This window comes from Buteo buteo, chromosome 2 (genome assembly GCF_964188355.1).
Source record: "Buteo buteo chromosome 2, bButBut1.hap1.1, whole genome shotgun sequence".
Classification (NCBI taxonomy): domain Eukaryota; kingdom Metazoa; phylum Chordata; class Aves; order Accipitriformes; family Accipitridae; genus Buteo; species Buteo buteo.
In genome coordinates, this window is record NC_134172.1 from 56080128 (window position 1) to 56100826 (window position 20699).

At 48.9% G+C, this 20699-nt stretch overlaps 2 protein-coding genes across 10 annotated transcripts in view; one reads left to right on the forward strand and one right to left on the reverse strand.

The window, feature by feature from the left end:
* ZDHHC3 (zDHHC palmitoyltransferase 3) overlaps positions 1–5142 on the forward strand; it is a 36091-nt gene extending 30949 nt beyond the window's left edge. For all 9 annotated transcript variants that reach the window (XM_075055421.1, XM_075055411.1, XM_075055431.1 and 6 more), the window contains one exon: positions 1611–5142. In XM_075055421.1, coding sequence (XP_074911522.1) covers positions 1611–1853 — 243 coding nt within the window. In that variant the 3' untranslated portion in view covers positions 1854–5142. The remainder of the gene's footprint in view (positions 1–1610) is intronic.
* Positions 5143–6230: 1088 nt separating this feature from the next.
* On the reverse strand, positions 6231–19263 carry TGM4 (transglutaminase 4). The gene is made up of 14 exons (XM_075042061.1): positions 19248–19263; positions 16051–16230; positions 15801–15907; positions 15351–15480; positions 14600–14718; positions 13078–13185; positions 12343–12517; positions 11685–11823; positions 11325–11428; positions 10223–10474; positions 9281–9628; positions 7744–7913; positions 7109–7245; positions 6231–6618 (listed from the first exon to the last, which is right to left on the reverse strand). Exons 1-14 carry the CDS (start codon positions 19261–19263, stop codon positions 6477–6479), a joined length of 2127 nt encoding a protein of 708 aa, XP_074898162.1. The 3' UTR covers positions 6231–6476.
* Between the last annotated feature and the right edge of the window lie 1436 nt (positions 19264–20699).

Below are 20699 nucleotides of genomic sequence, written 5' to 3' on the forward strand. Positions count from 1 at the left end.
CCCGGCGTGCCCAGCAGGGAGGTAAGGACAGGCACTGGCCGCGGCAGCACCAAGCGTCGCATCTCAAGGGGCCAGAGCTTGCAAGGGATTTTCCCTGGAACAGTCGAAACCGTGCATTTGCAAGCTTGGGAGCAGAGCGAAGGGATATGTGCCTGTGCTTTGCTTTGCAAGATGCACGTTTGTCCTTCAGGGCTTGAGTTTTTTCCCGAAATTGCAACCCTGAAGACTTCAGTTTTGGTATTGCGTCATTTCTTTCTGCAAATTCACTGCTGGATTTCTCCTACGTCAGCATGAGAAACGGGGCATGAATGAAGCTCACAAAAGCTTTGCATGGTGTTTTTGTGGTGTGTTTTCTCCCAGGCCTGCTCATGCTGACTCAGTGTTATTGCAAAACCAAGCTGCTGCTGTATTAAAATGTCGTGTTATTTATAAGGCTTACACTGAGTGCAGCTGTGGTGCCGCTGAGTTGTTGTGTGTATTTGTTTCCCCCCTGCAAAGCTTTGAAATGTTTTGTGGGTCATTAGGGAAGATCTGCAGTATTAGAATGTGACGAGTGTATTTTTCATAGCTCTTCTAAAACTGCTCTTTTAAATGGTTTTAACTGAATTTACTCATTTTTCCTTTCCTTGAGTGTCTCAAAACTTGGAACCACTGTTCTTGCTTCTCTAAGAACAGAGTTTCTACATGTCATCATGAGCTTATCGTATGCAGCTGTAGATCTGACTCCTCTCTATACATGATACAGAAGGTGGGCATAAAAAATTGTGCCCAATTTCACATAGTGGTAGCCTTAAAAAAAAAAAAAAATTTTTTTTCTTCATTCTTTATTTCTACATGGAGAAGACTACCGAAAAAAAATGTTGCCGCCCAAATTTGATGGATCTGTTATTTAAATACAATCAAAATGTTTGCTTTACTAAAAGTGGTGTTCTTGGAGGGAGAATGAATCAGAATATTGATTGACCACGGCTCTGGTCCCATTTTGAAGCCTCCACTTCCACCCGTACAGATTTCCTCACCTCCCAGCGGGTATCCAGCTTGCATCGTGATTTGTCTTTGACAATTTGTTAAATGGAAATTGCCTTCTTAAATATTTGGTCTTAATTAGCACAGAGTAAGCTTGTTCTTATGTCAGCTTCTAGTGACAAGCCTGGATATGGCTGCGGTAAATTCCTGATTGCTGGAAGAAGTTGCAGTATTTTGCTTGCACCTGAACTATTGTAGAAATGCCCAAATAAGGTGAAGTTTTAAGTTCTAATTGTATTTTGTTACTCCTTGGAGGGATTCAAAAAGCAATGGGAGAAGAGGTGCATGTTTCCCCAAAAGGGTGGCCTTTCAGAAACTGTCTCTCTACCATAAAAATAAGTAGCAGCTGATACTGAAATAAGTCACCGAGATTCAGATTGCCCGTGAATTTGGTCTTGTTTTAGGGTTTTGTTGTTAAATTTGGGGATGAAACTTTCAGTAACGCAGGACATCCATCTTCACTGTTAACTAAAACTTGAGTAACATCCTGGCTATAGATAGGTAGTTTTGCACGTGCTACAGCGGTTGGTGCCCAAATACCTGCTATAAATGTGAGATGACCCAAAACTCTTCTCTTCTTGCAGGGTATTGAGCGTCTTAAGAATCAGAAGCCAACTTGGGAGAAGATCAGCGGCTGGGAAGGAATGAAGCTGGCATTCGGTGGTGCCTTCTCCTTGGGTTGGTTCAACCCTTTTTCGAACCTGAGCTGTAAGAGCCCAGCACCGGCTGAAGCGGTGGCAGCAGCTCCCGTGTCTGCAGTAATGACCCAAGAAGAAATCGAGCAGTTTCTTGCTCGAGATGTTGCCGTCCAAGTGTTAAATGAATAAGCAAAGCATCCTCCACGATGTCAGGAGCAGCTTTGAGGTTGTTTTTTTAATAACTACTTGTGCTGGAGATTTAAGGGGTTGTTTTTTAACATACTTTTGGTGCGTTACAAAAATTCAGGAGTATTTATGTGGAAGCCAGGTACAGCACTAGCAGAAGCAATGCAAATCTCCAGAGAAAGCTTTGTAAGTGATGAGATTCATAAGCTCCTTTTTGGACCTGCATCAACTGCTTTACTGAGCTTTTCTTACTTGGTCTTTAAGGAAAGTTTAGGATTGTCAAATAGATTGGTCCCAGTTCCCAGAAATGTGCAGTCCTAAGGTGTCTGGTTAGTCTTTTGTTCTTGCAGCCTTTTGGAGGGCTAAATGATAAGCCCTGCACAATGGCCAGATTAGCCCGGCTCTGAAGTTTTTCAAGAAAAACGTGTCCTTTTTGGCTCATCCCGTGGATGCTGCCTCTGGATTGTGAAAGCTGCTGGTGCTCAGGTGTTAACAGAGGTGGGATACAGGGCTATGGACGCAGCAGATGGGCGAGCTTGCCCTGGGTGTAATTCCTTTGGGCTCCGAAATATCTCCGGGTGTAAATTTTAACCCTCTGTGCTCATGGGGCTGCCCAAAACTGGTGGTGCTTGCCTGAGCAGCATTGGAGCTGGTGGGCTGGTGGTGGTGCCAGGCTGGCGGGAACGTTCGCCCATGACCAGCGCAGCCGAGAGCGGGCAAATATTGGCTGGGTTGTTGAGCTGCTGGTGGGGGGGAAGCTTTTGCTCTGGGGCTGCGGTTTGTTAGCAGGTAGGATGCGTGGAGCGGGAGCTGCCTGGCCAAACTCTGCAGCCTGGAATACTGGCAGCTGGTCTAGGTCAGGCACTGGGGCTGTTTCTGTGGTCAAAGAAGAGAGGGACATGTGAGGACCCTGGTGATGGAGGTACTGGTTCTCTCCATTTGACTTGTCTAATTTAGATGTCTCTCTTCTTTTCTTGATAGCTAGAGTTAGTTGAGAATGAATATTGCCTCTTAATCTTACTGGGGTTTAACGTTGTCCTATTAGTACTTGCCATTACGCAGGGTTTCCTTACGCTGATTTTGCAGCCAGCTCCTGCTGAACATTGGTGAACCTGTAGAAGGAACATATATCACTCAAGGAAGGCATTGCTGCAGGCAGCAGTAGTTGCAGCAAATCAGGCAGAGGTGACGCTAGCTGCTGCATTCAGATACACTACAAACACTTGGCATGCTCCAGATGTCAGTGTAGTTTTAATTTAGACTGTTTTTTCAGATGGTTTTTTTTTTTGTTTTCTTCCTGTTGTCTCCCTTGTCAGTAGATTTTGCAGAATATTAGAGAGGTGCTCCTGGTTTTCCCCCGGCAAGACCTGCTTGACTTTTATCTCCCCCTCCCCTGTAACATGGACCGAAGATAATTCCTTCCCCTCGAAACTAAGAGACATGGGTTTGGGGGATGAAAGCACGGTATTGTGAAAGACCTGTATGAAGTTTTTATTATTTATGGAAACAGTACCAAATGGGATTTGTGCAAGATTTTTTTTTTCTTTTTTCCCCCAAAAAGCATCTTAGTATGTATGAATGGTGTGACATTCAGGGCTACTGTGGAGGCATGAGATACTCTCCTGGACTTGTCCTCTGCCACAGCAGTCCCTTTCCCTGGCAAAGGGACTGGGAACAAATGGAGTGCCGTGACTGAGGAGCACAGCTTGGCTAAAACCCAGGGGGTATTTCCGAACAGTCGTCCCATCCCCTGTCCCCTCTGGATGTCTTCTCTTTGTCAATGAAAAATAGATACAGAAAAAGTCATTAGGAACTGTCTATTTATAAAAAACTTTTCGGTAAAGGGAAACACCCTGCATTTGGGGGAAATTGAGGTGTCCTCTCATGTCATATAGACATGAGGTCTTGAATGTCTTTGCCCTGTGCAGCAGTGTCATAGTGAGAGAAGAAGCTCTGCTACTTCTGCACCAGCCTACATTCCTCTCTGTCAGCATCCCACAGGAAAGGGATGTATGCAGATCTATAAGGGATTTCCTATATGGAGCAATAGGGGTGTCAAAGGTGGAAAAGTAAGGGTGCCCTTTTTAGCTCACATTTTCTAATTTTGCTTGCTGCTCGGCCTCTGCATCCAGTTAACATCCCTGCCTCAGCTGCCGTGTCTGCAGTGGAAATGGTGCTACAGGGTCCTGCGGGGAGAAACTAGTTAATGGCTGAAAATCACCTTGAGGCAGGCACTTGGGGCTGTCAGCCTGGGAGACACCCCCTCATGCTGCGTTTCGGTGATGCTTCTCAGGATGCGGACCCCGCTTCCGTGGCTTCGGATAGGCACAGATGGAGGCAGCATATTTCCTCCTCCATCCTCAAACCTGGTTCACCTCATCACGACGACAGGCATCCTTTGCTTCTGTTTCCCACCTCTCGTGTTGTTCCTCAGGTGCTGGCATTTCTGGGTTTGTTTTCTGAAGCTGGAAAGTAGTGTGAAGAGGAGGGTGAGAGCCAGAACAACTGTCTCCCTTTCTCCCACAGTGCAGTTACGGTCCAGCTGAGAGATGGGGACACATCCCTGTGCCTTACACATTGCTGTGGGCAGCCAGCCCAGCCCCGGCTCCGATGCGCCCCCCAGACCCAGCTGGGTGACTTCCTACGTCCAGCAAATCTGGTGTCTCTTGGCTGTTGGTCTCCCTCGTCCCCCTCTTCTTCTTCCCCCCCTGTAGTCCCAGTACCCGTCAGCGTATCTCCTGTCTCCGTATAATGTGGCAACTGTCAGAAATTGCAAAAGTCTTAATGAGTTGGCAAATTCTGTTTTATCCACAGCTCTAGTATAAACCTCCTTCTTTAACGACTACCTGGTAGCTTGAGACCAAATGTGTTTTTCAGAAAATTGAAACCAAACCCACCGTTTTCCTTCCCTTCCCTCCACACACTCCTTGCCCTTGTTAAATCATGCCTTCAGCTTCAGGCCATGCTGCTATGGTTGCAGCCGGCTCGCCGGGCCCCAGGGAAGGGGACCCTTGGGAGCACGTGGGGGGTCGGGGAAGATGCTCCCCCCGCACTGCTTAGTGCGATATGGTCTGCTGGAGGTCCCATCACTGCTCCAGCATATTAATATGTGATGGATAGCGTTGTGGCAGATGTGGAAAGCATTCTTGTGCTTCTTATCTGGTGTCTTCTACAGCAGGTTTTCTATGCAAGTAAAGAATTTACATCTCTTGAAAATATATATATTTTGCTGTTTGTAACTCCTTTTTATGCCTCTTGTTGCTATTGTACTTATTAAAGAACTAATACTTCATCTGCCAAGGACCACATGCTTCTCCCTTCCCGGCGGGCACCACACACATGGACCCTGCGCCCGCTCTGCTGGCGGAGAGGGGCTCCTGCTCCCCAGCGTGCCACTGCAGGAGGTGGCTTTGTGGGGACCCAGCTCTGCCGCAGGGTGCCGGGACGCGGTGGGCAGAGGGGTGGTGGGGGCCGGGGCAGCCTTGACCGCCTTTTGTGGCCCAACAGCTGCCTCGGCACTCCTCTGGGTGTTCCCCAAATCTTTGAAACACAAGGGAGTGGTCAAACCCCTTGTTTTTTCCTCCTCCCTTTTTTCCTCCTCCCTTTTTATGGGCTTGCACATAACCATTTCTTTTTTCCACTCTACAGCCCTAAGCCCCTTGAGCATTTGCCTTTTAAATAAACAAATAAACCCCTATCCTACTGTGAGGCTCAATTTCCCTTTTCCTCATGGAAATGCTGAAAACCCCAGTGCCTGACTGCTGCTGGCCATGTTGCAGCAATGCCATGGGGCATAGCAATCCCTTGCTGCTGGCAGGCTCGGGAGGTGCTTGGTTGTGCAGCGCAGCAGTGGCCTCCAGCTGTGCACAGCTGTTGTCTCCAGATGTACACCGCTGTCAAGGTAGGTCCTGCCTGTAATCCAGCAGCATTCAGGGTGGAAGAGGAAGGATGGAGGTTATACTTTTCTAGGGAAGCACTGGTAATGCTCCTGGAGATGGTACTTCTTCCAAAAATGCCTGAAAACCTCCAAAAGAAATTGGGTGGGGTAGGAAGAAGATGTATGAAAAATGGCGTTCAGGGGGGCTGTGCCAGGTTTGCTCTTTTTGTTGTCTAAAGGCAAAAAAAGGTGTGTGCCAGTACATTCCCCAGCTGGGAGGGAGAAGGAATTGCCCAGGAGGGATTTGCTTAAAATGTTTCTTGAGCCGTGTTGCAGCCTGTGGTGCAGCAAGGGCCCTGGGTGGTCTCCCACGCAGGACCACAGCCCTGCTGGCCCTGGCAGCCCAGCAGCTGCAAAACAGCCCCTGGCTCATGCCCGCCACCAACTGAAGTTGGCACCTTCTCGAGCTCTGATCCCTGGCCTTAGGTGGGAACATTCCCTCACGGGTTCGGAGCCATCCCAACCCAGCGATATCATACAACCCAATCACGCAGTTGATTTTAACAGTCTTTATTGAATCACAATTAACTGCAATCAACGCAACTGTGTCCTTTAGGTCAGTTTAATTCCCTTAGCTTAATGGGGTTCTTGCTCTTGAAGAGTACTATCCAGCAATCGAGGCAAGAAATGCCTGAGACACGCAGCAGTGCTATGTGAGGGCACTGTTTACGCCCACCGAGGCACCGATCCTATGCAGTGATGGTGATGGTCTTCTCCACAGAGATCCCTTTGACCTCAGTCGAGGTCAGCTTGGCTACTATTTTCTTCTCTCCTAGTCTTGTTGGAGTGCATATTATTTCAGACTTAATGATCCTACCAGGCTTTACATCCCTAAGGAGAAAGAAAAAACAAATAGTCCCAGCCTGAGTTATGGTTCTTATTTGCTACTTTCGAATCATTTTGCCTAAGGAAATAGCTGCTGTGTTTAGGGTGGGTGTTTCCCTTCTCCTGTGACGAACATGCAGCAAGCAAGGCTTGGCACGGTGGTGGTGGCTGGTGGTCCCAGTGATCCTGGGGACCTTCCCCGGACTTCCCCATACTGCTGAAACACTAAATTGGGCTCTGAAGGAAGCAGCTGTGTTCATGCTGGCCAGGCAGCACCGGAGGAGAGCCCCTGTTGTGCCCGAATACCCTGAGCACACCGACCTCTGTGTGGGTCTTTGTTGCGTGGAATGTGCCCAAACATGGTGTGGTTTTGAACACAGCTTGCAAAGGGCCCTGTTGCTCCAAATCCCCTAACTGCTTTGTCAAGGGAAATAAAAAAAAAAAGAAAAAAGTGGAGTCTTGCCAGGCTTATTTCATACTGGGCTCATCTCCTTACCCCTCATCAAATGTCGCCATCTTAAATAGGCCCAAGCCCTCCACGAGCAGCTTGCAGTTGTCCAGGGGCATGTTCAACTTGTTCTTGAAGATGAAGGCACAGGTGAACTCCTTGTTTAGCTTGGCTGTTTCTGGCATCTGGCAGAGGAGGAAAGAGAGAAACAAACCCAAATACCGGGAATCAGAGGGGTAATAAAGATGCTGGAGCTGCTGCAGGTTTGCTCCTCACCACCAGCATGGCAGGGGACAACCCCCTCATATCCTTTCCACCCTCCCGTGGCACTGCATGCTCTGCCTTGCCAGCTGTTTTTCCAGTTCTTCTCTCTGGTTTCTCAACATGTTTTTTCCTTCAGGAGGTGGAGCTGTGCGATTGGAGATGGGCCGGTACAAGCTCTCTCCTCTTCCATCCCCTTCCCTCCAGCAGCCCCTGCCTGCCCATTTTGGACGGGGCAATAAAATCTTCATTTCACGGCTGCTTTCAACCTTCAAATAAAGGTTGAATAGCCAAATAAAATGCCAAGGACGGCGCATCCCAGGAGGCAGCTGTTAGGGCGATACCCCTGGGAATGCTACCACCATGGTGTTACAGTGAGCAGGGCTTTAACCCTGGAGGAGCTGGGCTGGTGGCTGCCTCACCTGGACGGTGATGGGGGGGTACTCGAAGCTCATCGTCGTCTCCTTGGTGAGTTTGTCATCCGTCCCCTGGACCTCAGCAATAGCAGTGACGTGGACGAGCACTTCATCTTCCACTGAGGCCAGCGTCTTCATGTATGCATCAGCCGCAATTTTCAGAGGGATCTGCATCTCTGCAGGAGAGAAAACAACTCAGTGCTTCATCACACGCCCAGGAATTGGGTGGCAAAGTCAGGTCTGATGGCTGGTGTCCTAGGGTGTGGGATGAGATGTATTTGCCGAGACCATCCTGCTTTCAGCTAGACCCAGGGGCCCGTCAGGGCCGTGTTCCCCGTGGGGGGAAGCTCCAGCTGGGTGGGTGGCACCTGGCATGCTCAGCCCATGGGAAGGGTGGCTGAGCCCACACCATTGCCCCACCAAGCTGAGCGCTGGCTTGGGTTCACATCAGCGTTTTGGCAGCCCTCATCCACCCCCAGCCCAGCACTCAGGAGGAGGCAGAGGAGAGCGAGGTTGGGTACATTTAAGCCCATGTCCCCTAGGGTTTCTCTGAGGCAGTGCTTTCTGTAAAATTAGCAGTTTTCCTTTCACTTCAGATTTTATATTTAATTGCCTGGACAAACTTCCAGTGGCTCGGAAAAGCCCCAGCGTCAGCAGTGCTGGAGCCTGAATGTTGCTTTAGCTGCAAGGCTTCGTGGCCTCTGGGAATAAAATAAAAAAAAAAAGCCTGTCCTTCTCTCTAAATGTATGTAGCTACCTTTGTGTCCTACCCTGCTGCATTTTGACAGCCACAGTATATGCGTGAAAACACTCAGCAATCACCAGCAGCAAAGATTTATTTTTTTGCAAGAGTGACTCACACTTGGAATGCGCAAGTGCTGTTAATTATTCATCACTCATTAGTCTCTTGTTTAGCAAATTTCAGTCACATCACTGGGAATCAGAAATGCAACCCAGGTCGCTCAAAAATATGCAATGAACAGCAAACAGCTCTTGGCATCAGCCAGGCAGGCAGCCATGAGGTTGAAATTTGCTTGGGTGAAGAATTCAGAAAATAACACTCACCAGCATCACCACCAGCTGATCAACATTAGAGTGGCAAGCACAAGAACAAAAAAAGGCTGACATTTCCAGCCATCTAAATCCTATGAGGGACCTGACCCATACAGATGCACGTGAAGCCTGCCGTGGCATCTTTGATGCTTACACAGTGAAGATGGGAGGGAGATGCTCCAGCACACCTCGCTCACACTGTGAAAACGTCTGTCTGCCCACACTGATGTATTTCTAACCATCTTGTTGAAGCTGCAGCAGGGACAGGGCTTTCACGTTTTGGTCCCTGCTTCGGTGGGATCCCAATCTGTAACTGAGACTCCCACATGCAGTAACAAGAGAGGTAGGTAGCAGGCAGGCGATTTCTGGTCTTCATGCTGTACAGAGCCATGCAGTGACCTACAGCAGAGCTATTGGGAACCAGCTGGAGTGAAACCCCAGACTGCCACAGTAAATAGTCCATAGAACACAGTAAGCTCTCCGTGCCTACCAGATTTGCCTTCAAGCTTGACGGTCTCCTTGACATAGCCAAGGCTGGCCTCAACTTTCCCAGTATAGGACTGCAGCTGGCAGGAGCCAGCAAGATTGATGGTCCAGCTCCCAGGAGCAGAGGTCTTCACCATGATAGCCAGTTCAAGGGGACTGCCAGGATACAAAGCTGCTTTATTGGTTATCTCAAGCTGGAGACCAGTCTTCGAGACCTCCTCATGCAGGACCCGAGGCTTAGAGGCCACCTCATCCATGGGCCCAGATGACGAGAAGGATGCACGAGGTGTCATTCCCAAAGGGTGTATGAAGGAGGAAGCTTTCTGCATGGCCCTCCTTTCCTCTTTGGAGCCTGGATGAAGAAAAAAGAGGGGTGATAGCTCTATCTCAGTCTCTTCACCCAGAGCCACCTTCCCTTTACTTACACTTCTGCTGCTGAGCAGAGAGGATGACAGGGCACCTCCAGCCTCTGCTCAGGAGACCTTCTTGGTTTACACTATCACCAGATCTAACTGTAGCATTTTAGACTGGAATAATTTCCTGAAGGAGACACTTTTAGAGGATGGGCGCTCTTAAATTTTACAGCCTAATGCAGAGGGTTTTTTGTTTGTTTGTTTCCAATATGATCTAGGGAATGGAAAGACAAAAAGAAGAATGAATAAACGAAGCAACAGTGAGTCTGACCACTAGTCTGGCCGCTCAGCCTGTTTCTTTCACTGCTTGCAAGCTTGCTCACACCTGTCCCTAAAGAGCAGCCTATGGGTGTCACTGCGGGCATGAAGATGCCCAGGAGCAGCGCTGCCTCCCCCAGGTCTCCAGGCCTCACACAGGATTTGCCACTGCAGCTACTCCTGCGGTTTTCTCCTGGAGAAAACACGCATTGTGGGGTGACCTACATGGCCAGGGTCTCCTCTTTGGTACGACTTTAGAGGGTAGGGGCAGTCACCTTCAGGGAACTTGTACTGCGCAGTGATGTCTTCCCGCTTGTCCTGCCCCACGGCTTTTGTGCTTATGTTCATGCCGATGCCTCGGGTCTCAGTGCTAATCCTGGTGTACTTATCCTTGCCATTCACCTTCTTGACGACCCAGTAGACTTTGTCAGCATTCACTTCCGCATATACAAACTTGCTGTCGAAGGGCAAATACACATCCCCTTCTCGGATAGCCTTCAGTGGGCATGGACCACACTGGAAAATACCTAGAAAGCGCATTCAACACTATTTGCTTTTTCAAGTATGAGCAGACCCTCCAATTTTTGTTCCACCCTTGGACCCACCCAAGCAGGAATCTGTGGCCATGGTAGTTGACTTTTAGTAGTAAATATTCCTCCAACTCAGTGATGAACTCCAAAAGCCCCCACTTATCCCATAGCTGTTTGGGTTTTTTTTATAGATGACCAAGGTCTGGTAAGAGCTTTTATGTGTTTTCCCTCACTTAAATAATTTTAAGGTTTGGAAATCGTGGCTCGGTAATGGAGTCAACCGAGTCCAGCCACCTGTGTTTGATCTCCTTGCAATACCCCACTTTCTGCACAGCCTTGAGAATTAATGTTTTCTTTCCCACCTCTGAATTCCCTGCGTCTGTGCAGGGAGCGTAGTCACCAATTTTGACATTCACTCCTCTCATTTACCAATGAACAGACTCATGATTTCCTGAGGAAAGCTCTACAGAAAGCATCTTTACTGGGGAAAGCTGTGGCACCTCTTGCTACAGACTGCTTTGAGTGCTCAACTTCACCAAAGAAATCAGAGGATGGTGAAAAGAGAAATTAGCTCTGATTTCCAGCTGTGCACTCTAACCTCTGCAATGACATTCATGTCCCCACAACATCCTACAGGGTTGGTTTTCTGCCTGCCAGGAAACACCATTCCTCCTATCCTGGGCTAAGACGGCAGGAGTGAGATCTCTGGCTTTAGGATGTCACTGCCCAAGTGCGTGAAGCTATGCATGGGGAGTATGTGCTTTGCTGACTGGGGAGCATGGTTTTCATATGAAATGTCCCTCCCTGCCTTGGCAGTTGCAGAAGAGCCTTTCTAGGCAAATCCTACCTTGACTTTGTTCCTGAGGGGTTGAATCGATTGCCTGCCAGCCATCAAAACCCTCCGGCAGGTCTGCCCGCTTCATCCAGACATCGTTCCACACATGGAAGTTCCTGCGTGCATTTGGGTTGAAAGAAAAGGAGTGAGCTGTTACAGCCAGAACAGTCGCAATCTCCTCCCTTAATCCTTAAGTAAGGGCAGGTTTAATGGGGATTTGCGTGTAACCCTGTGAAACCCCAGGCTTTCTCTCTCTCCCAGGCAGCAAACCCAAAGCAGTAGGGAAATTCTCAAAGGAATTGCTGGGACTGGGAAATGTGGTGCTGTGGGGTGGCACGGGGGTTAGGAAGTGTTAGCCGCCTTTGGCAATACCAGATGGAGTCGAAGGACATCCTGTTCAGTTTTTCTCCAAATTCGTTCAGGTAAATGTCAACTCTCAGGTTCTCCTCTGTATCATGTGCTGAGTTGAAGTTACTCACGCAGCGGGATGGGATCCCCAAGCAGCGCATGACTGTGGCACAGACAGACAAAACACAGGGTCACAAAATCACTCAGGTTGGTGGGTGCCTCTGGGAATCATGTCATCCAACCCATCTGCCCACCCAGGGTCCTCTACAGCAGGTGCCCAAAACTGTGTCCAGACAGCTTTTGAGTATCTCCAAGGAGGGAGACTCCACAACCTCTCTGGGCAACCTGTGCCAGCGCTCTGTCACCCTCACAGTGAAAAAAGCTTTTCTCCCCAATGTTCAGACAGAACCTCTCATGTTTCAGGTTGTGCCCATCACCTCTGGTCCTGTCACTGGGCATCACTGAGAAGAGCCTGGCTCTGTTGCCCCACTCCTTCCTGTCAGGTATTTTACACATGGGTAAGACCCTCTGAGCCTTTACTTCTCCAGGCTGAGCAGTCCTGGCTCCCTTAGCCTCTCCTTACATGACAGACCCTGCCACCTCCAGCGCTCAGAGGCATGGTAGTTTGGCTTACTAGCACAGTAATTAGGATATCAGAGAAGGGACACAGTTCAGTGTTTACCTGTAGTGAGGACTCCTGCGAAGACCCAACATTGACCGTAACAGACTGGCTTCTTCGTTTTGTAATACTGCTGCAAAATTGCGACACTACCGATCCAATCCATAGGGGAGGTCCCGCTGTTGTAATTCCCTGACCAGTTCCCCAGCAGGACACCGCTGTCATCATTGCTATTAACCTGTGGCAACAAACACATGTAAAGGAGAAAAGCATGGGGATGAGGCTGAATGAGGCTTAAACCCCGGGGTCTCTGCCCACCCTGTGGCTCCCCAGGTGCTCCCCAGCCCTGTGGCACCCAGCAAGGCTGCTGGTGCTGGCTGGGGACCCCCCTAGTTGGAAACCCTCCACCTGGATATGTAGAGGGAGGTGGCACTGCTGCTTGGGACAGCCAAAATGTACTCTGCATCTTGTATTTTAAACCCCATGGCTCCAAGAAGGGTCCCAGCACAGAGAGCAGTTGCCCCCCAAAACACAAGCCTTGTGCTGGCCCTGCCAGTGCAGCTGTTGGGGAAGGACAACCACCGGGAAAGCGGCAAGCTCTGGAGATGGGGAGATGCTGTATTTTGCTCGCTTCTTCCCTCCACCCAAAAATGCGTCTGGCTCTTTCCTTGTGGTTTCCCAAAGGAACCCATTTCAGATGCATCCTGAAATGGTGTTCAAGGCCCCAGGGAAAGAAGAGCAAGTAAGAAGGAGGAAGGAAAGCTGGAGAGACAAAGCACTTCTATGAGAGAGACGTACCAAAGCAGACATGGCTCTGGACACGAACACAGGATCCTTTCTATTGCTCAGCTTGGGTTTGCTTTTGTCCAGCAGATACATGCAGGTGTCCAAGATGAGTTCCTCAAACTGTTTAGGAGAGAAAGTGGAGACATTTTTATACACCGCTCTAAACCAGAATTTGCTCAGTCACTACAAAGTCTATCTAAGTACTTGGAGGAAACTGACTAGTCCTAACTTCTAAACTTCCTTTATGATATTGAATTTTCAAGCCTACAGGGCTTCACAAAGCTGTCCTCTCCAAGGAAGGGCTTAAATGAAACCCCACCTTGGAAGACAAAAGCCCATCTCATATGTCTTGCAAAGACAGCTGGAACCTGACCCAGCAAACTTTACTCCTGTGAGTAGTCCTAAGTCACTGATGTCATCTCCCCGCAACTCTGCAAATTACTCACAAGAGTAATGAAAATTTAAGTGCACTACAGATACTCAGTCTATTGACAGAGGTACAAAATGAACCCTGGGGAAAAAAAAAGGTACATAAATGCAGATTATTACAGCAAAAGATTCCTAATTAGCAATTGCTGATAAAGGTCCCTGAGGTCCAATTCATAGAGATGTCAAACATCCAATCCAACGAAGCTTGGCAGAATATCAATATCAATTCTTATTGCTTAACAGCAGAATAAATATTAGGATAGGAACAGCCCTATGGGAAATTGGGCCCCTTTATGGAAAAGGCATCAGCGCAAGCACTTTTTCTGGGCTAGCTGTATCCTGCAGCTTGAAATCACAGACTTATAAAACAAAAAGAAAAAAAACAGATTCCAACATTTTTTGGTGGGGAAGTCTGTCTGGATAGGGTGCAGGATGCTCTGTTTGGGTGCCTGTGTGCTTTCTACAGGGTGCAAATAAACCTGCTCTGGCACCCACCTCTTACCTCTAGGCCAAGCCAGTTTGTCATTCCACTCCACTGGAGTTATCTCACAGGCAGCGTGGAGGAACACCCTTCCTGAGAGGGCGGGCTGATGGTGTCCTGCACCCAACAGTTCACCTCGCAGTCGGTGAAGGCACCAGTTGAACAATGACAACCTCTGCCAGTGCTTTTCCCCTATTTTTTCCCAATCATGATGCAACAGATAAATAATCAGAATATTTTTCCCCCCGCCGTCAGGCCTCTCCACGGCTCACAAGCTGGTTACCAACAGCTACTGTGTTGCATGAGAGTAGGGAGGACTCCTTCTGGGAATTTTTTCAACCAGAAATGCTCTGTCCACAGTTTCCACGTCATTTGCCAGGGGTCTCGTGATCTGACTATAAATGTGCCATTAAACCCCATTCTCCAGCTGTGGCTGGGGAAAACGCTTAAGCATGCAGATTACTCTAAGCAGGTGAACCCTCCCAGTGAAGCTGGCAGGATTATTCAAGTGCTTTGAGCTACTCATGGGCTTAAACAGTTTATAGGTCTGATTCATTGAAATGAATGCCTAAGGGAGAAAGAGCGAATAAGGGTAATAACACCAACATGACAGCTGCGTTTTACCTGCCCGAAATTCCAGGGTCTACTGTGTATGCTGTATGCAGACCCAACATAGATGCAGCCTGTATCGTTGAGCACATACTCCTTTCTCTGCGCTTCATCGGCAAGGAAGACGACATCGCCTGGAGCAAAAAAACCTCATGTTAGTTGGTTTGCACACACACTATACCAAATTTTCCTTGGAAAGCTAAGCTGGGGGAGCTGATACTCTGTAACATTTACACCAAGTGATGACTGTGCAGCACTCACTTTTTTCCTATAGTGGGAGAATTTCCTATAAGACTACTCTTTATTTTACCCCTGTAGGACTATTGCTATATGACCATTTTTTCATTTTAGCAAAACACTTCTTTCTGAAAAAAATACTTTAGTAGACTAGGCAGACAGCAGAGAGAACTGGGGGACTGATGCCAACCAACAACGCGCCTTTTTTTGTCTGGGTATTTTTTTATCTGGATTTTAAGCCAACTCGGCACTCTCAGTCAACCTTTGTGCTGGCCCAGGGAAACAGAGGGGTGACACAGGTGCAAACAGAGGTGGCAGAGAGATGTCCCTTAACTCAGCACTGGGGACTCCCCAGCAAGGAGCTGGCTCATTGCTATTGCCCAGGTTTCTGCCGGCTCCGTGAGGATGCTGCTTGCGGTGTTTTATGGAGAAAAAGCAACGTATGTGGGAGGAAAAACGTGAGGAGAAGCTCCCCCAGGGATAATTCTTGGCAGCAGTAATTATCACCCTTGGCTGCAGGACCACTCACCTTCGCACCAAGGGTTGAACAAAAGGTAGACAGCATCGTTTTCAGGTTTGTAAATGTTAGTCCCAGTCTTCACGTTCAGGGTGTATTTTCCTACCGGGGCGCTGGGTGAGCTGGTGACAGACAGCAGGCACTAGGGAGGTGACAAGGAGAGATGGCATGATGGACCCTCCACCACGGCCACAGGCACGGCACAAGCACGTGCAGGACCGGCATGAGTGCCAAAGCTGGTGGCCATGGGGGTCCGCGCAGGGAGAGAGGGGAAGGCAGCAGGATGGGGCTCATTCTGCATGTACGGTGGGGAAGCAATGAATTAAACAGGGCAAGGCTGCTGCCCACCTAAAATTATAGGGCTAAGGGAAAGCAGGTCAGGGGTATGAGGATTTGCTCTGTAGCTCCCAATGGGCTTGGCATTGCTGCCCTCCATGTGGGAGCGCTGCCCAGCGGCTCTACCTCTTTGCCGCTGTTCTTGACGATGGAGATTTGCCACCCACTGACATCCTTCTCATGCCTCGGGTTCAGTGACATCAGGGTCCCCCTGACTTTCATTGGCTTTTCGCCTGGAAACAAACCCAACACAAGATGTGGGAGGGTCACACAGGTCTGTAACAACCGCGCAGTGCCTGGCAGCAGGAACAGGCAGCCGGAGGCTGCTGGGGCTCTCCAACTTTGCCCGATGGCCACAGAGGGGGGACCTGCTTACCGATGCCGAAATGAAGCACCAGCTTGTCAGCACCCTTCAGCTCCCTGCTGAAGCTGAGCCGGAGCTGAAAGGCCTGCCCGCGCCGCACCACCAGGTTCTTGATGTTGTACGCATCTGTGTGGTGCAGGCCGGAGTTCCGGCTCTTGAGAAAGTCAATCCCAGTGACCTTCAGATCGGTCCCTGGAAAGCCGTTAGCAGAAAGGGAGAAAGAAAAAAAAAAGGGGGGGAGATCGATGGTAAATTGCTCAGCAAAGACAGTGTTCTTCTTAATGGAGCCCTGTGAGTCATCAAAACATCTCAGTGTCCAGTGATCTAGCACAAGGAATCACGCTGAGGACCACCACAACTAATGGATGGTAAAACAGTTCATATATATATATTAATAAAATAAAATATAGTATAGTATCATATTGTGTAATATAATAATATATACTAACATACAATAATACATTAAAATATATAAAATATAATATGTATAATATATATACTATATTATACACACCATCACTGCATCAGGCTTTGGGAGGCTGCCCAGGTATGACAGGGAAAGCCGGAGCATGCCAGAACATGGCTGAGCTATATCTGGAAGTGTCTAACCTGCCTTGTACCTGCCCGTTACATATCCTTAAAGGATAAATTCCGTGTAAACAGTAGGGAGTAACAATACCTTAAAAGTGCTTGGCTCATGAGTGATTCAGGTGAAGAGATGGGAGAGTCAGGAAATTTAAAATGGCTTATGGTAACTTAGAAATTAGCAAGTCAAAGGCATAATAGTTGAGGGGATTAATTCACCAAATGTCTTGACAGATTTGCAGGGTATCAGCCAACTGTGCTAACTTGACTATCAACAAGAGCCATCCCTAACATCAAAGAGGCTGAGATCATCAGCATCATGAGAGATGTCCCAGGCAGGGCCGGATCCCAGGCAGGCTGGCATGCTTCTCACTGTGACCTGCACCCGGCAGCAACTGCAGCCTTGAGTAAAGTGAATGGACAGTCCATGGATCCCCACCAGATGACCACCTCCCTGTATTTCTTCTTACTAACTATATAAAACATATTTATCTTAATTACATAACAGTTATCGGCGGTATAGCAAATAGACTTGAAATTGACCATCACCTTTCATTAACTGATTTCATTTTCAAGTGCTTTTTGTTTGCTTGCTGCTTGCCAGATGCCAATCCCAGGCAGATGTTTTGCACAACGGGGGGGAGGGTGTGTGTATATATGTTAAAAAAAAAATCAGATGAAGTTGCTTAACCCTCTTGAGAAGGAGGAAGGGGAAATGGGTCTTCCCCAGCATAAACAAATCTCCAGTCACCAAAGCTGGTCAACCTTGTTCCTTATGGAAACCCTGGTGCTGGGCTGAGAAGCTACCAGAAAACAGACGTGGTGATGGGAGAGGGCTACAGAGGGATGTGGGAGCTGAATGCATAGGATGGCTGTAGGAAAGGGTCCTGGGGAATCCATCCTCCCAGCATTTCCGAACTTAGGGACTGCATTACCACCCCCTGTTTCTGAACATCATCTGGAATATGCCCTGACAGTGCAGAGCATGGGGCCAAAGACCTGTCCCCACACGGCGCTGCCCATCAGTCGCACTGCACTTGTTCCTGTGCAACTGTGATTCCCCGTGATTGGGCTGGTGCGGTGTCCCGTGCCAAGAAATGCCGTCGAGCAAGGTACGGGTGTGCCCATCACTGCATCCGCAGCCTGCCCTTCCCTGGCAGCCCCTGCATGCAACTTTCAGCTTCCTTCTCTGCTTCCTGCTAGGGGCACAGGGCTGGGCTGCCTGCAGGCAACCCGCTTTGCCAACATGGAAATTAATGATTTATAGCAGAGCTGAGCACACCAAGAATGCACCTGCTTATGGGACGGAGGCTCGAGCTGCAAGAGGCAGCCCTGGCTGCACTCGCTCCTGGGGCTGGCCAGACTCTGAACGCTGTCAGATTTTTTTTTTTTTCTCCTTTTTTTAGAAGAAACGTCGAGGCAGTATTTTTATTTTTATCTCCTAGTTCCATGATTTATCACTTATAGGACTCCTTCCTACACTAACCTACTGGCCCCATCGCATTGCCACCTGCCTGGGGAGAGGCTGAGAGCTTCGAGAGCACAGCGATCACCCAGAACAAAAATGGGGACATGAAGGCTTTGCACTGGTAAGCATCTAGGGCCTTTTTTCCAAGAGGATAAGGTGATGGGGTTTAAAAAAAATATAAATATGGAGCAGAGTGTTTATAGCATGCCTGGCTTCAGTGGGAATAAGGGCTGCTCAGAAGGAGAGCAGGGAAGTAGGATAAGAACTGTAGTTTTGGAAGAGAGAGCAGAATTTGGACATCTGCATTTACTCCCCATCCTTGCCCAACCTCCAGGCACACACTCCCTCACATCCCAGAGACGTGAGATCACATCCCAAAGCTGCTGCTGCCCAAGACCTCCTGGAAAACTTCAGCTCACCCATACTCAGAGTACGGAGATGTGAAATGGAAGGGCTCGGAGTGGTGTCAGGACACCCTTCCCCTCCCGATGGCTGTGGAGACCTGCTCCTGGCTCTGTGGCAGGCAGCACCCAGCCCGCACACCCCGCTGCTCAGCTACACCCCAAAGCCCAGGGGTTTGGGGCATCCTGGGGTTGGGCTGGCCCCAGGAGCACAGCCAGCAGTGGTGGTTCAGCAGTGGCTACAGGAGCGACTCAGGCACCTTTCTGGGTAGGTGCAGGATCTTCTGACAATAAAGCAGGCAGGACGGCCATGGGATGGACCTCAAGTCCAAATAAATCCCCTTTTCAATTATTTTGAAACTTCTGTCAGATGGTATCAGCCATCACTAAAGAGCAATAATCTACATGATCAAGTAGCCTGAAAGAAAGAAATTCCTTTCACCTTGACACAGAACAAGTTTAGAAAAGCCGCGTTTCTTTCCCGTTATCACCAATAGAGCCCAATGTCTACAGGTTGATGAAAAGTGAGTTGCATTTTTCAGCTGGTCCATCAAAACCAGAATTTGCGTAGCCAGAGCAAACCTATCCCCCTTGAGCCACAGTGGCACCAAAAGACCTTTCCCCAAGGTGTGACCCACAGCAGTCAGAGGGGTGAGGAAACCCCCCAGCTCTGCTGGAGCTGCCATCCTCCCTGTAGGAGACCTGCCAAACTGCACATCCAATATAGGCTATCGTATCGAGCATTAAAAACTCACCAGCGTTACCACTCATGGTTCTTGTCAGTGTTTCGACCCGAGATGCCTGCAATGCCAGCAGCTTCTAAGCTCCTGAGTAGCCTTTGCCACTTCCTTCTGAATGTGGAGAAGGAAGACGGGCTTGCCTTTTATCAGTGTCTTGCTCTGAGGTGTCACCAGGTCCACTGCCAAGGGGAGGTGTTTAGAGAAGGGAAGTTCCCATGGAAAAAAAAAAAAAGACTACAACTCCCTCTGCATATAGTCAGACCCTACAGCGAAACTTAAATCCCGACTCACATGGAAGGTGGACTTGCACAATCAGATGACAAGTGGACAGACCCTTCACTGACAAACAGTAAAATCATGGACTAGATGAGTAACAAGAATGCACCTATGTCCTAATGGGACTGCAACTCGAGGGCTAACTTTACAAGGCAACCCACAAACACTGAATTCTTAGGAAAACAGAGTTTCCCATTAGGACCAGACTAACTTTTTTTGAAGTTAATGAGATTTCTGTCATCGTGTTTGGGACAGAAGCACTTGAAGCTGTGGGCTAAAATCCAGCGTTTACACATGTGGGTTAGAAAACTCAAGGATCCTGGCACTGGCCCCCTCTCCACAGGGCCAGGTGGATGCCAGGGGAGGTAGTCCAGCGGGAGCACCGACTGGGAAAGAGGAGAAACAGGCCACGTCCAGGAGCAGCAAAAAACGAGGTGGATCAGGAGCTGTTTGCTGGCTGCTCTTTGCCGACAGCTGTACCAGAGATCTCTGCCTGGGAGGTGGCTGGACCCCACGGGCCCCACTGCCATCCCAGTCCTCAGGGTGACCAAAGATGGAGAGATGACTGTCCCACAGAGGGGAGAGCTGGCGGCACACAGGCCAATAGTGACATGGGCACAGTGGCCAGAAAGAGATACAAACATGTCCCCAAATACCCAAGAGTGAAGAGGCGGCTCAGCCATGGGAGCAGCCTCAGCCCTCCAATGTCTCCCTTCATGGCAGCAGCCCAGGGTCCTGCAAGGTAGGACTCAGTCTGCAAGGGTGGCACATCTAAATGTAGGATGTCCCTAAAAAAGATCTCCCTGTGGAAGCCTTCAAAGGCACTAACTTTTCTCCATCGATTCAGGTAGCTAGGTATTTACTTTAGGAGGATTGTTTCATTTGATGCTAAAATGTCAGTGCAAGCTAGGTGCTGAGTTAGCAGATCCCACCCTTTGAGCATGTCATGGCTTGCTGGCAGGCATATGTTGGGTGTCCTTACTTGAGAGCATGACTAGTGCATCACAGGGCACCGAGGGTTCAGTACATATCTATAATCTCACAGGACATCTGCATGGACATCTGAACCACCAGCATTCTTAGTGGACAGAGCATCACTCACCATTCAGCATCAGACAATGTGCTGGCAATTACATATTTCACTATTGAAAAAACCACTACAACCCCAATTTAGTTTTCAGCATTGCTTTT

What these genes read in the sequence shown, in the direction of transcription:
- TGM4 (XM_075042061.1), bottom strand. An exon ending in ACCCCCCCATCACCGTCCAG is followed by an intron (nt 7,246 to 7,743) that starts GTGAGGCAGCCA and finishes CTCCTCTGCCAG; the next exon opens with ATGCCAGAAACAGCCAAGCT. An exon ending in ATGGCGACATTTGATGAGGG is followed by an intron (nt 6,619 to 7,108) that starts GTAAGGAGATGA and finishes CTTTCTCCTTAG; the next exon opens with GGATGTAAAGCCTGGTAGGA.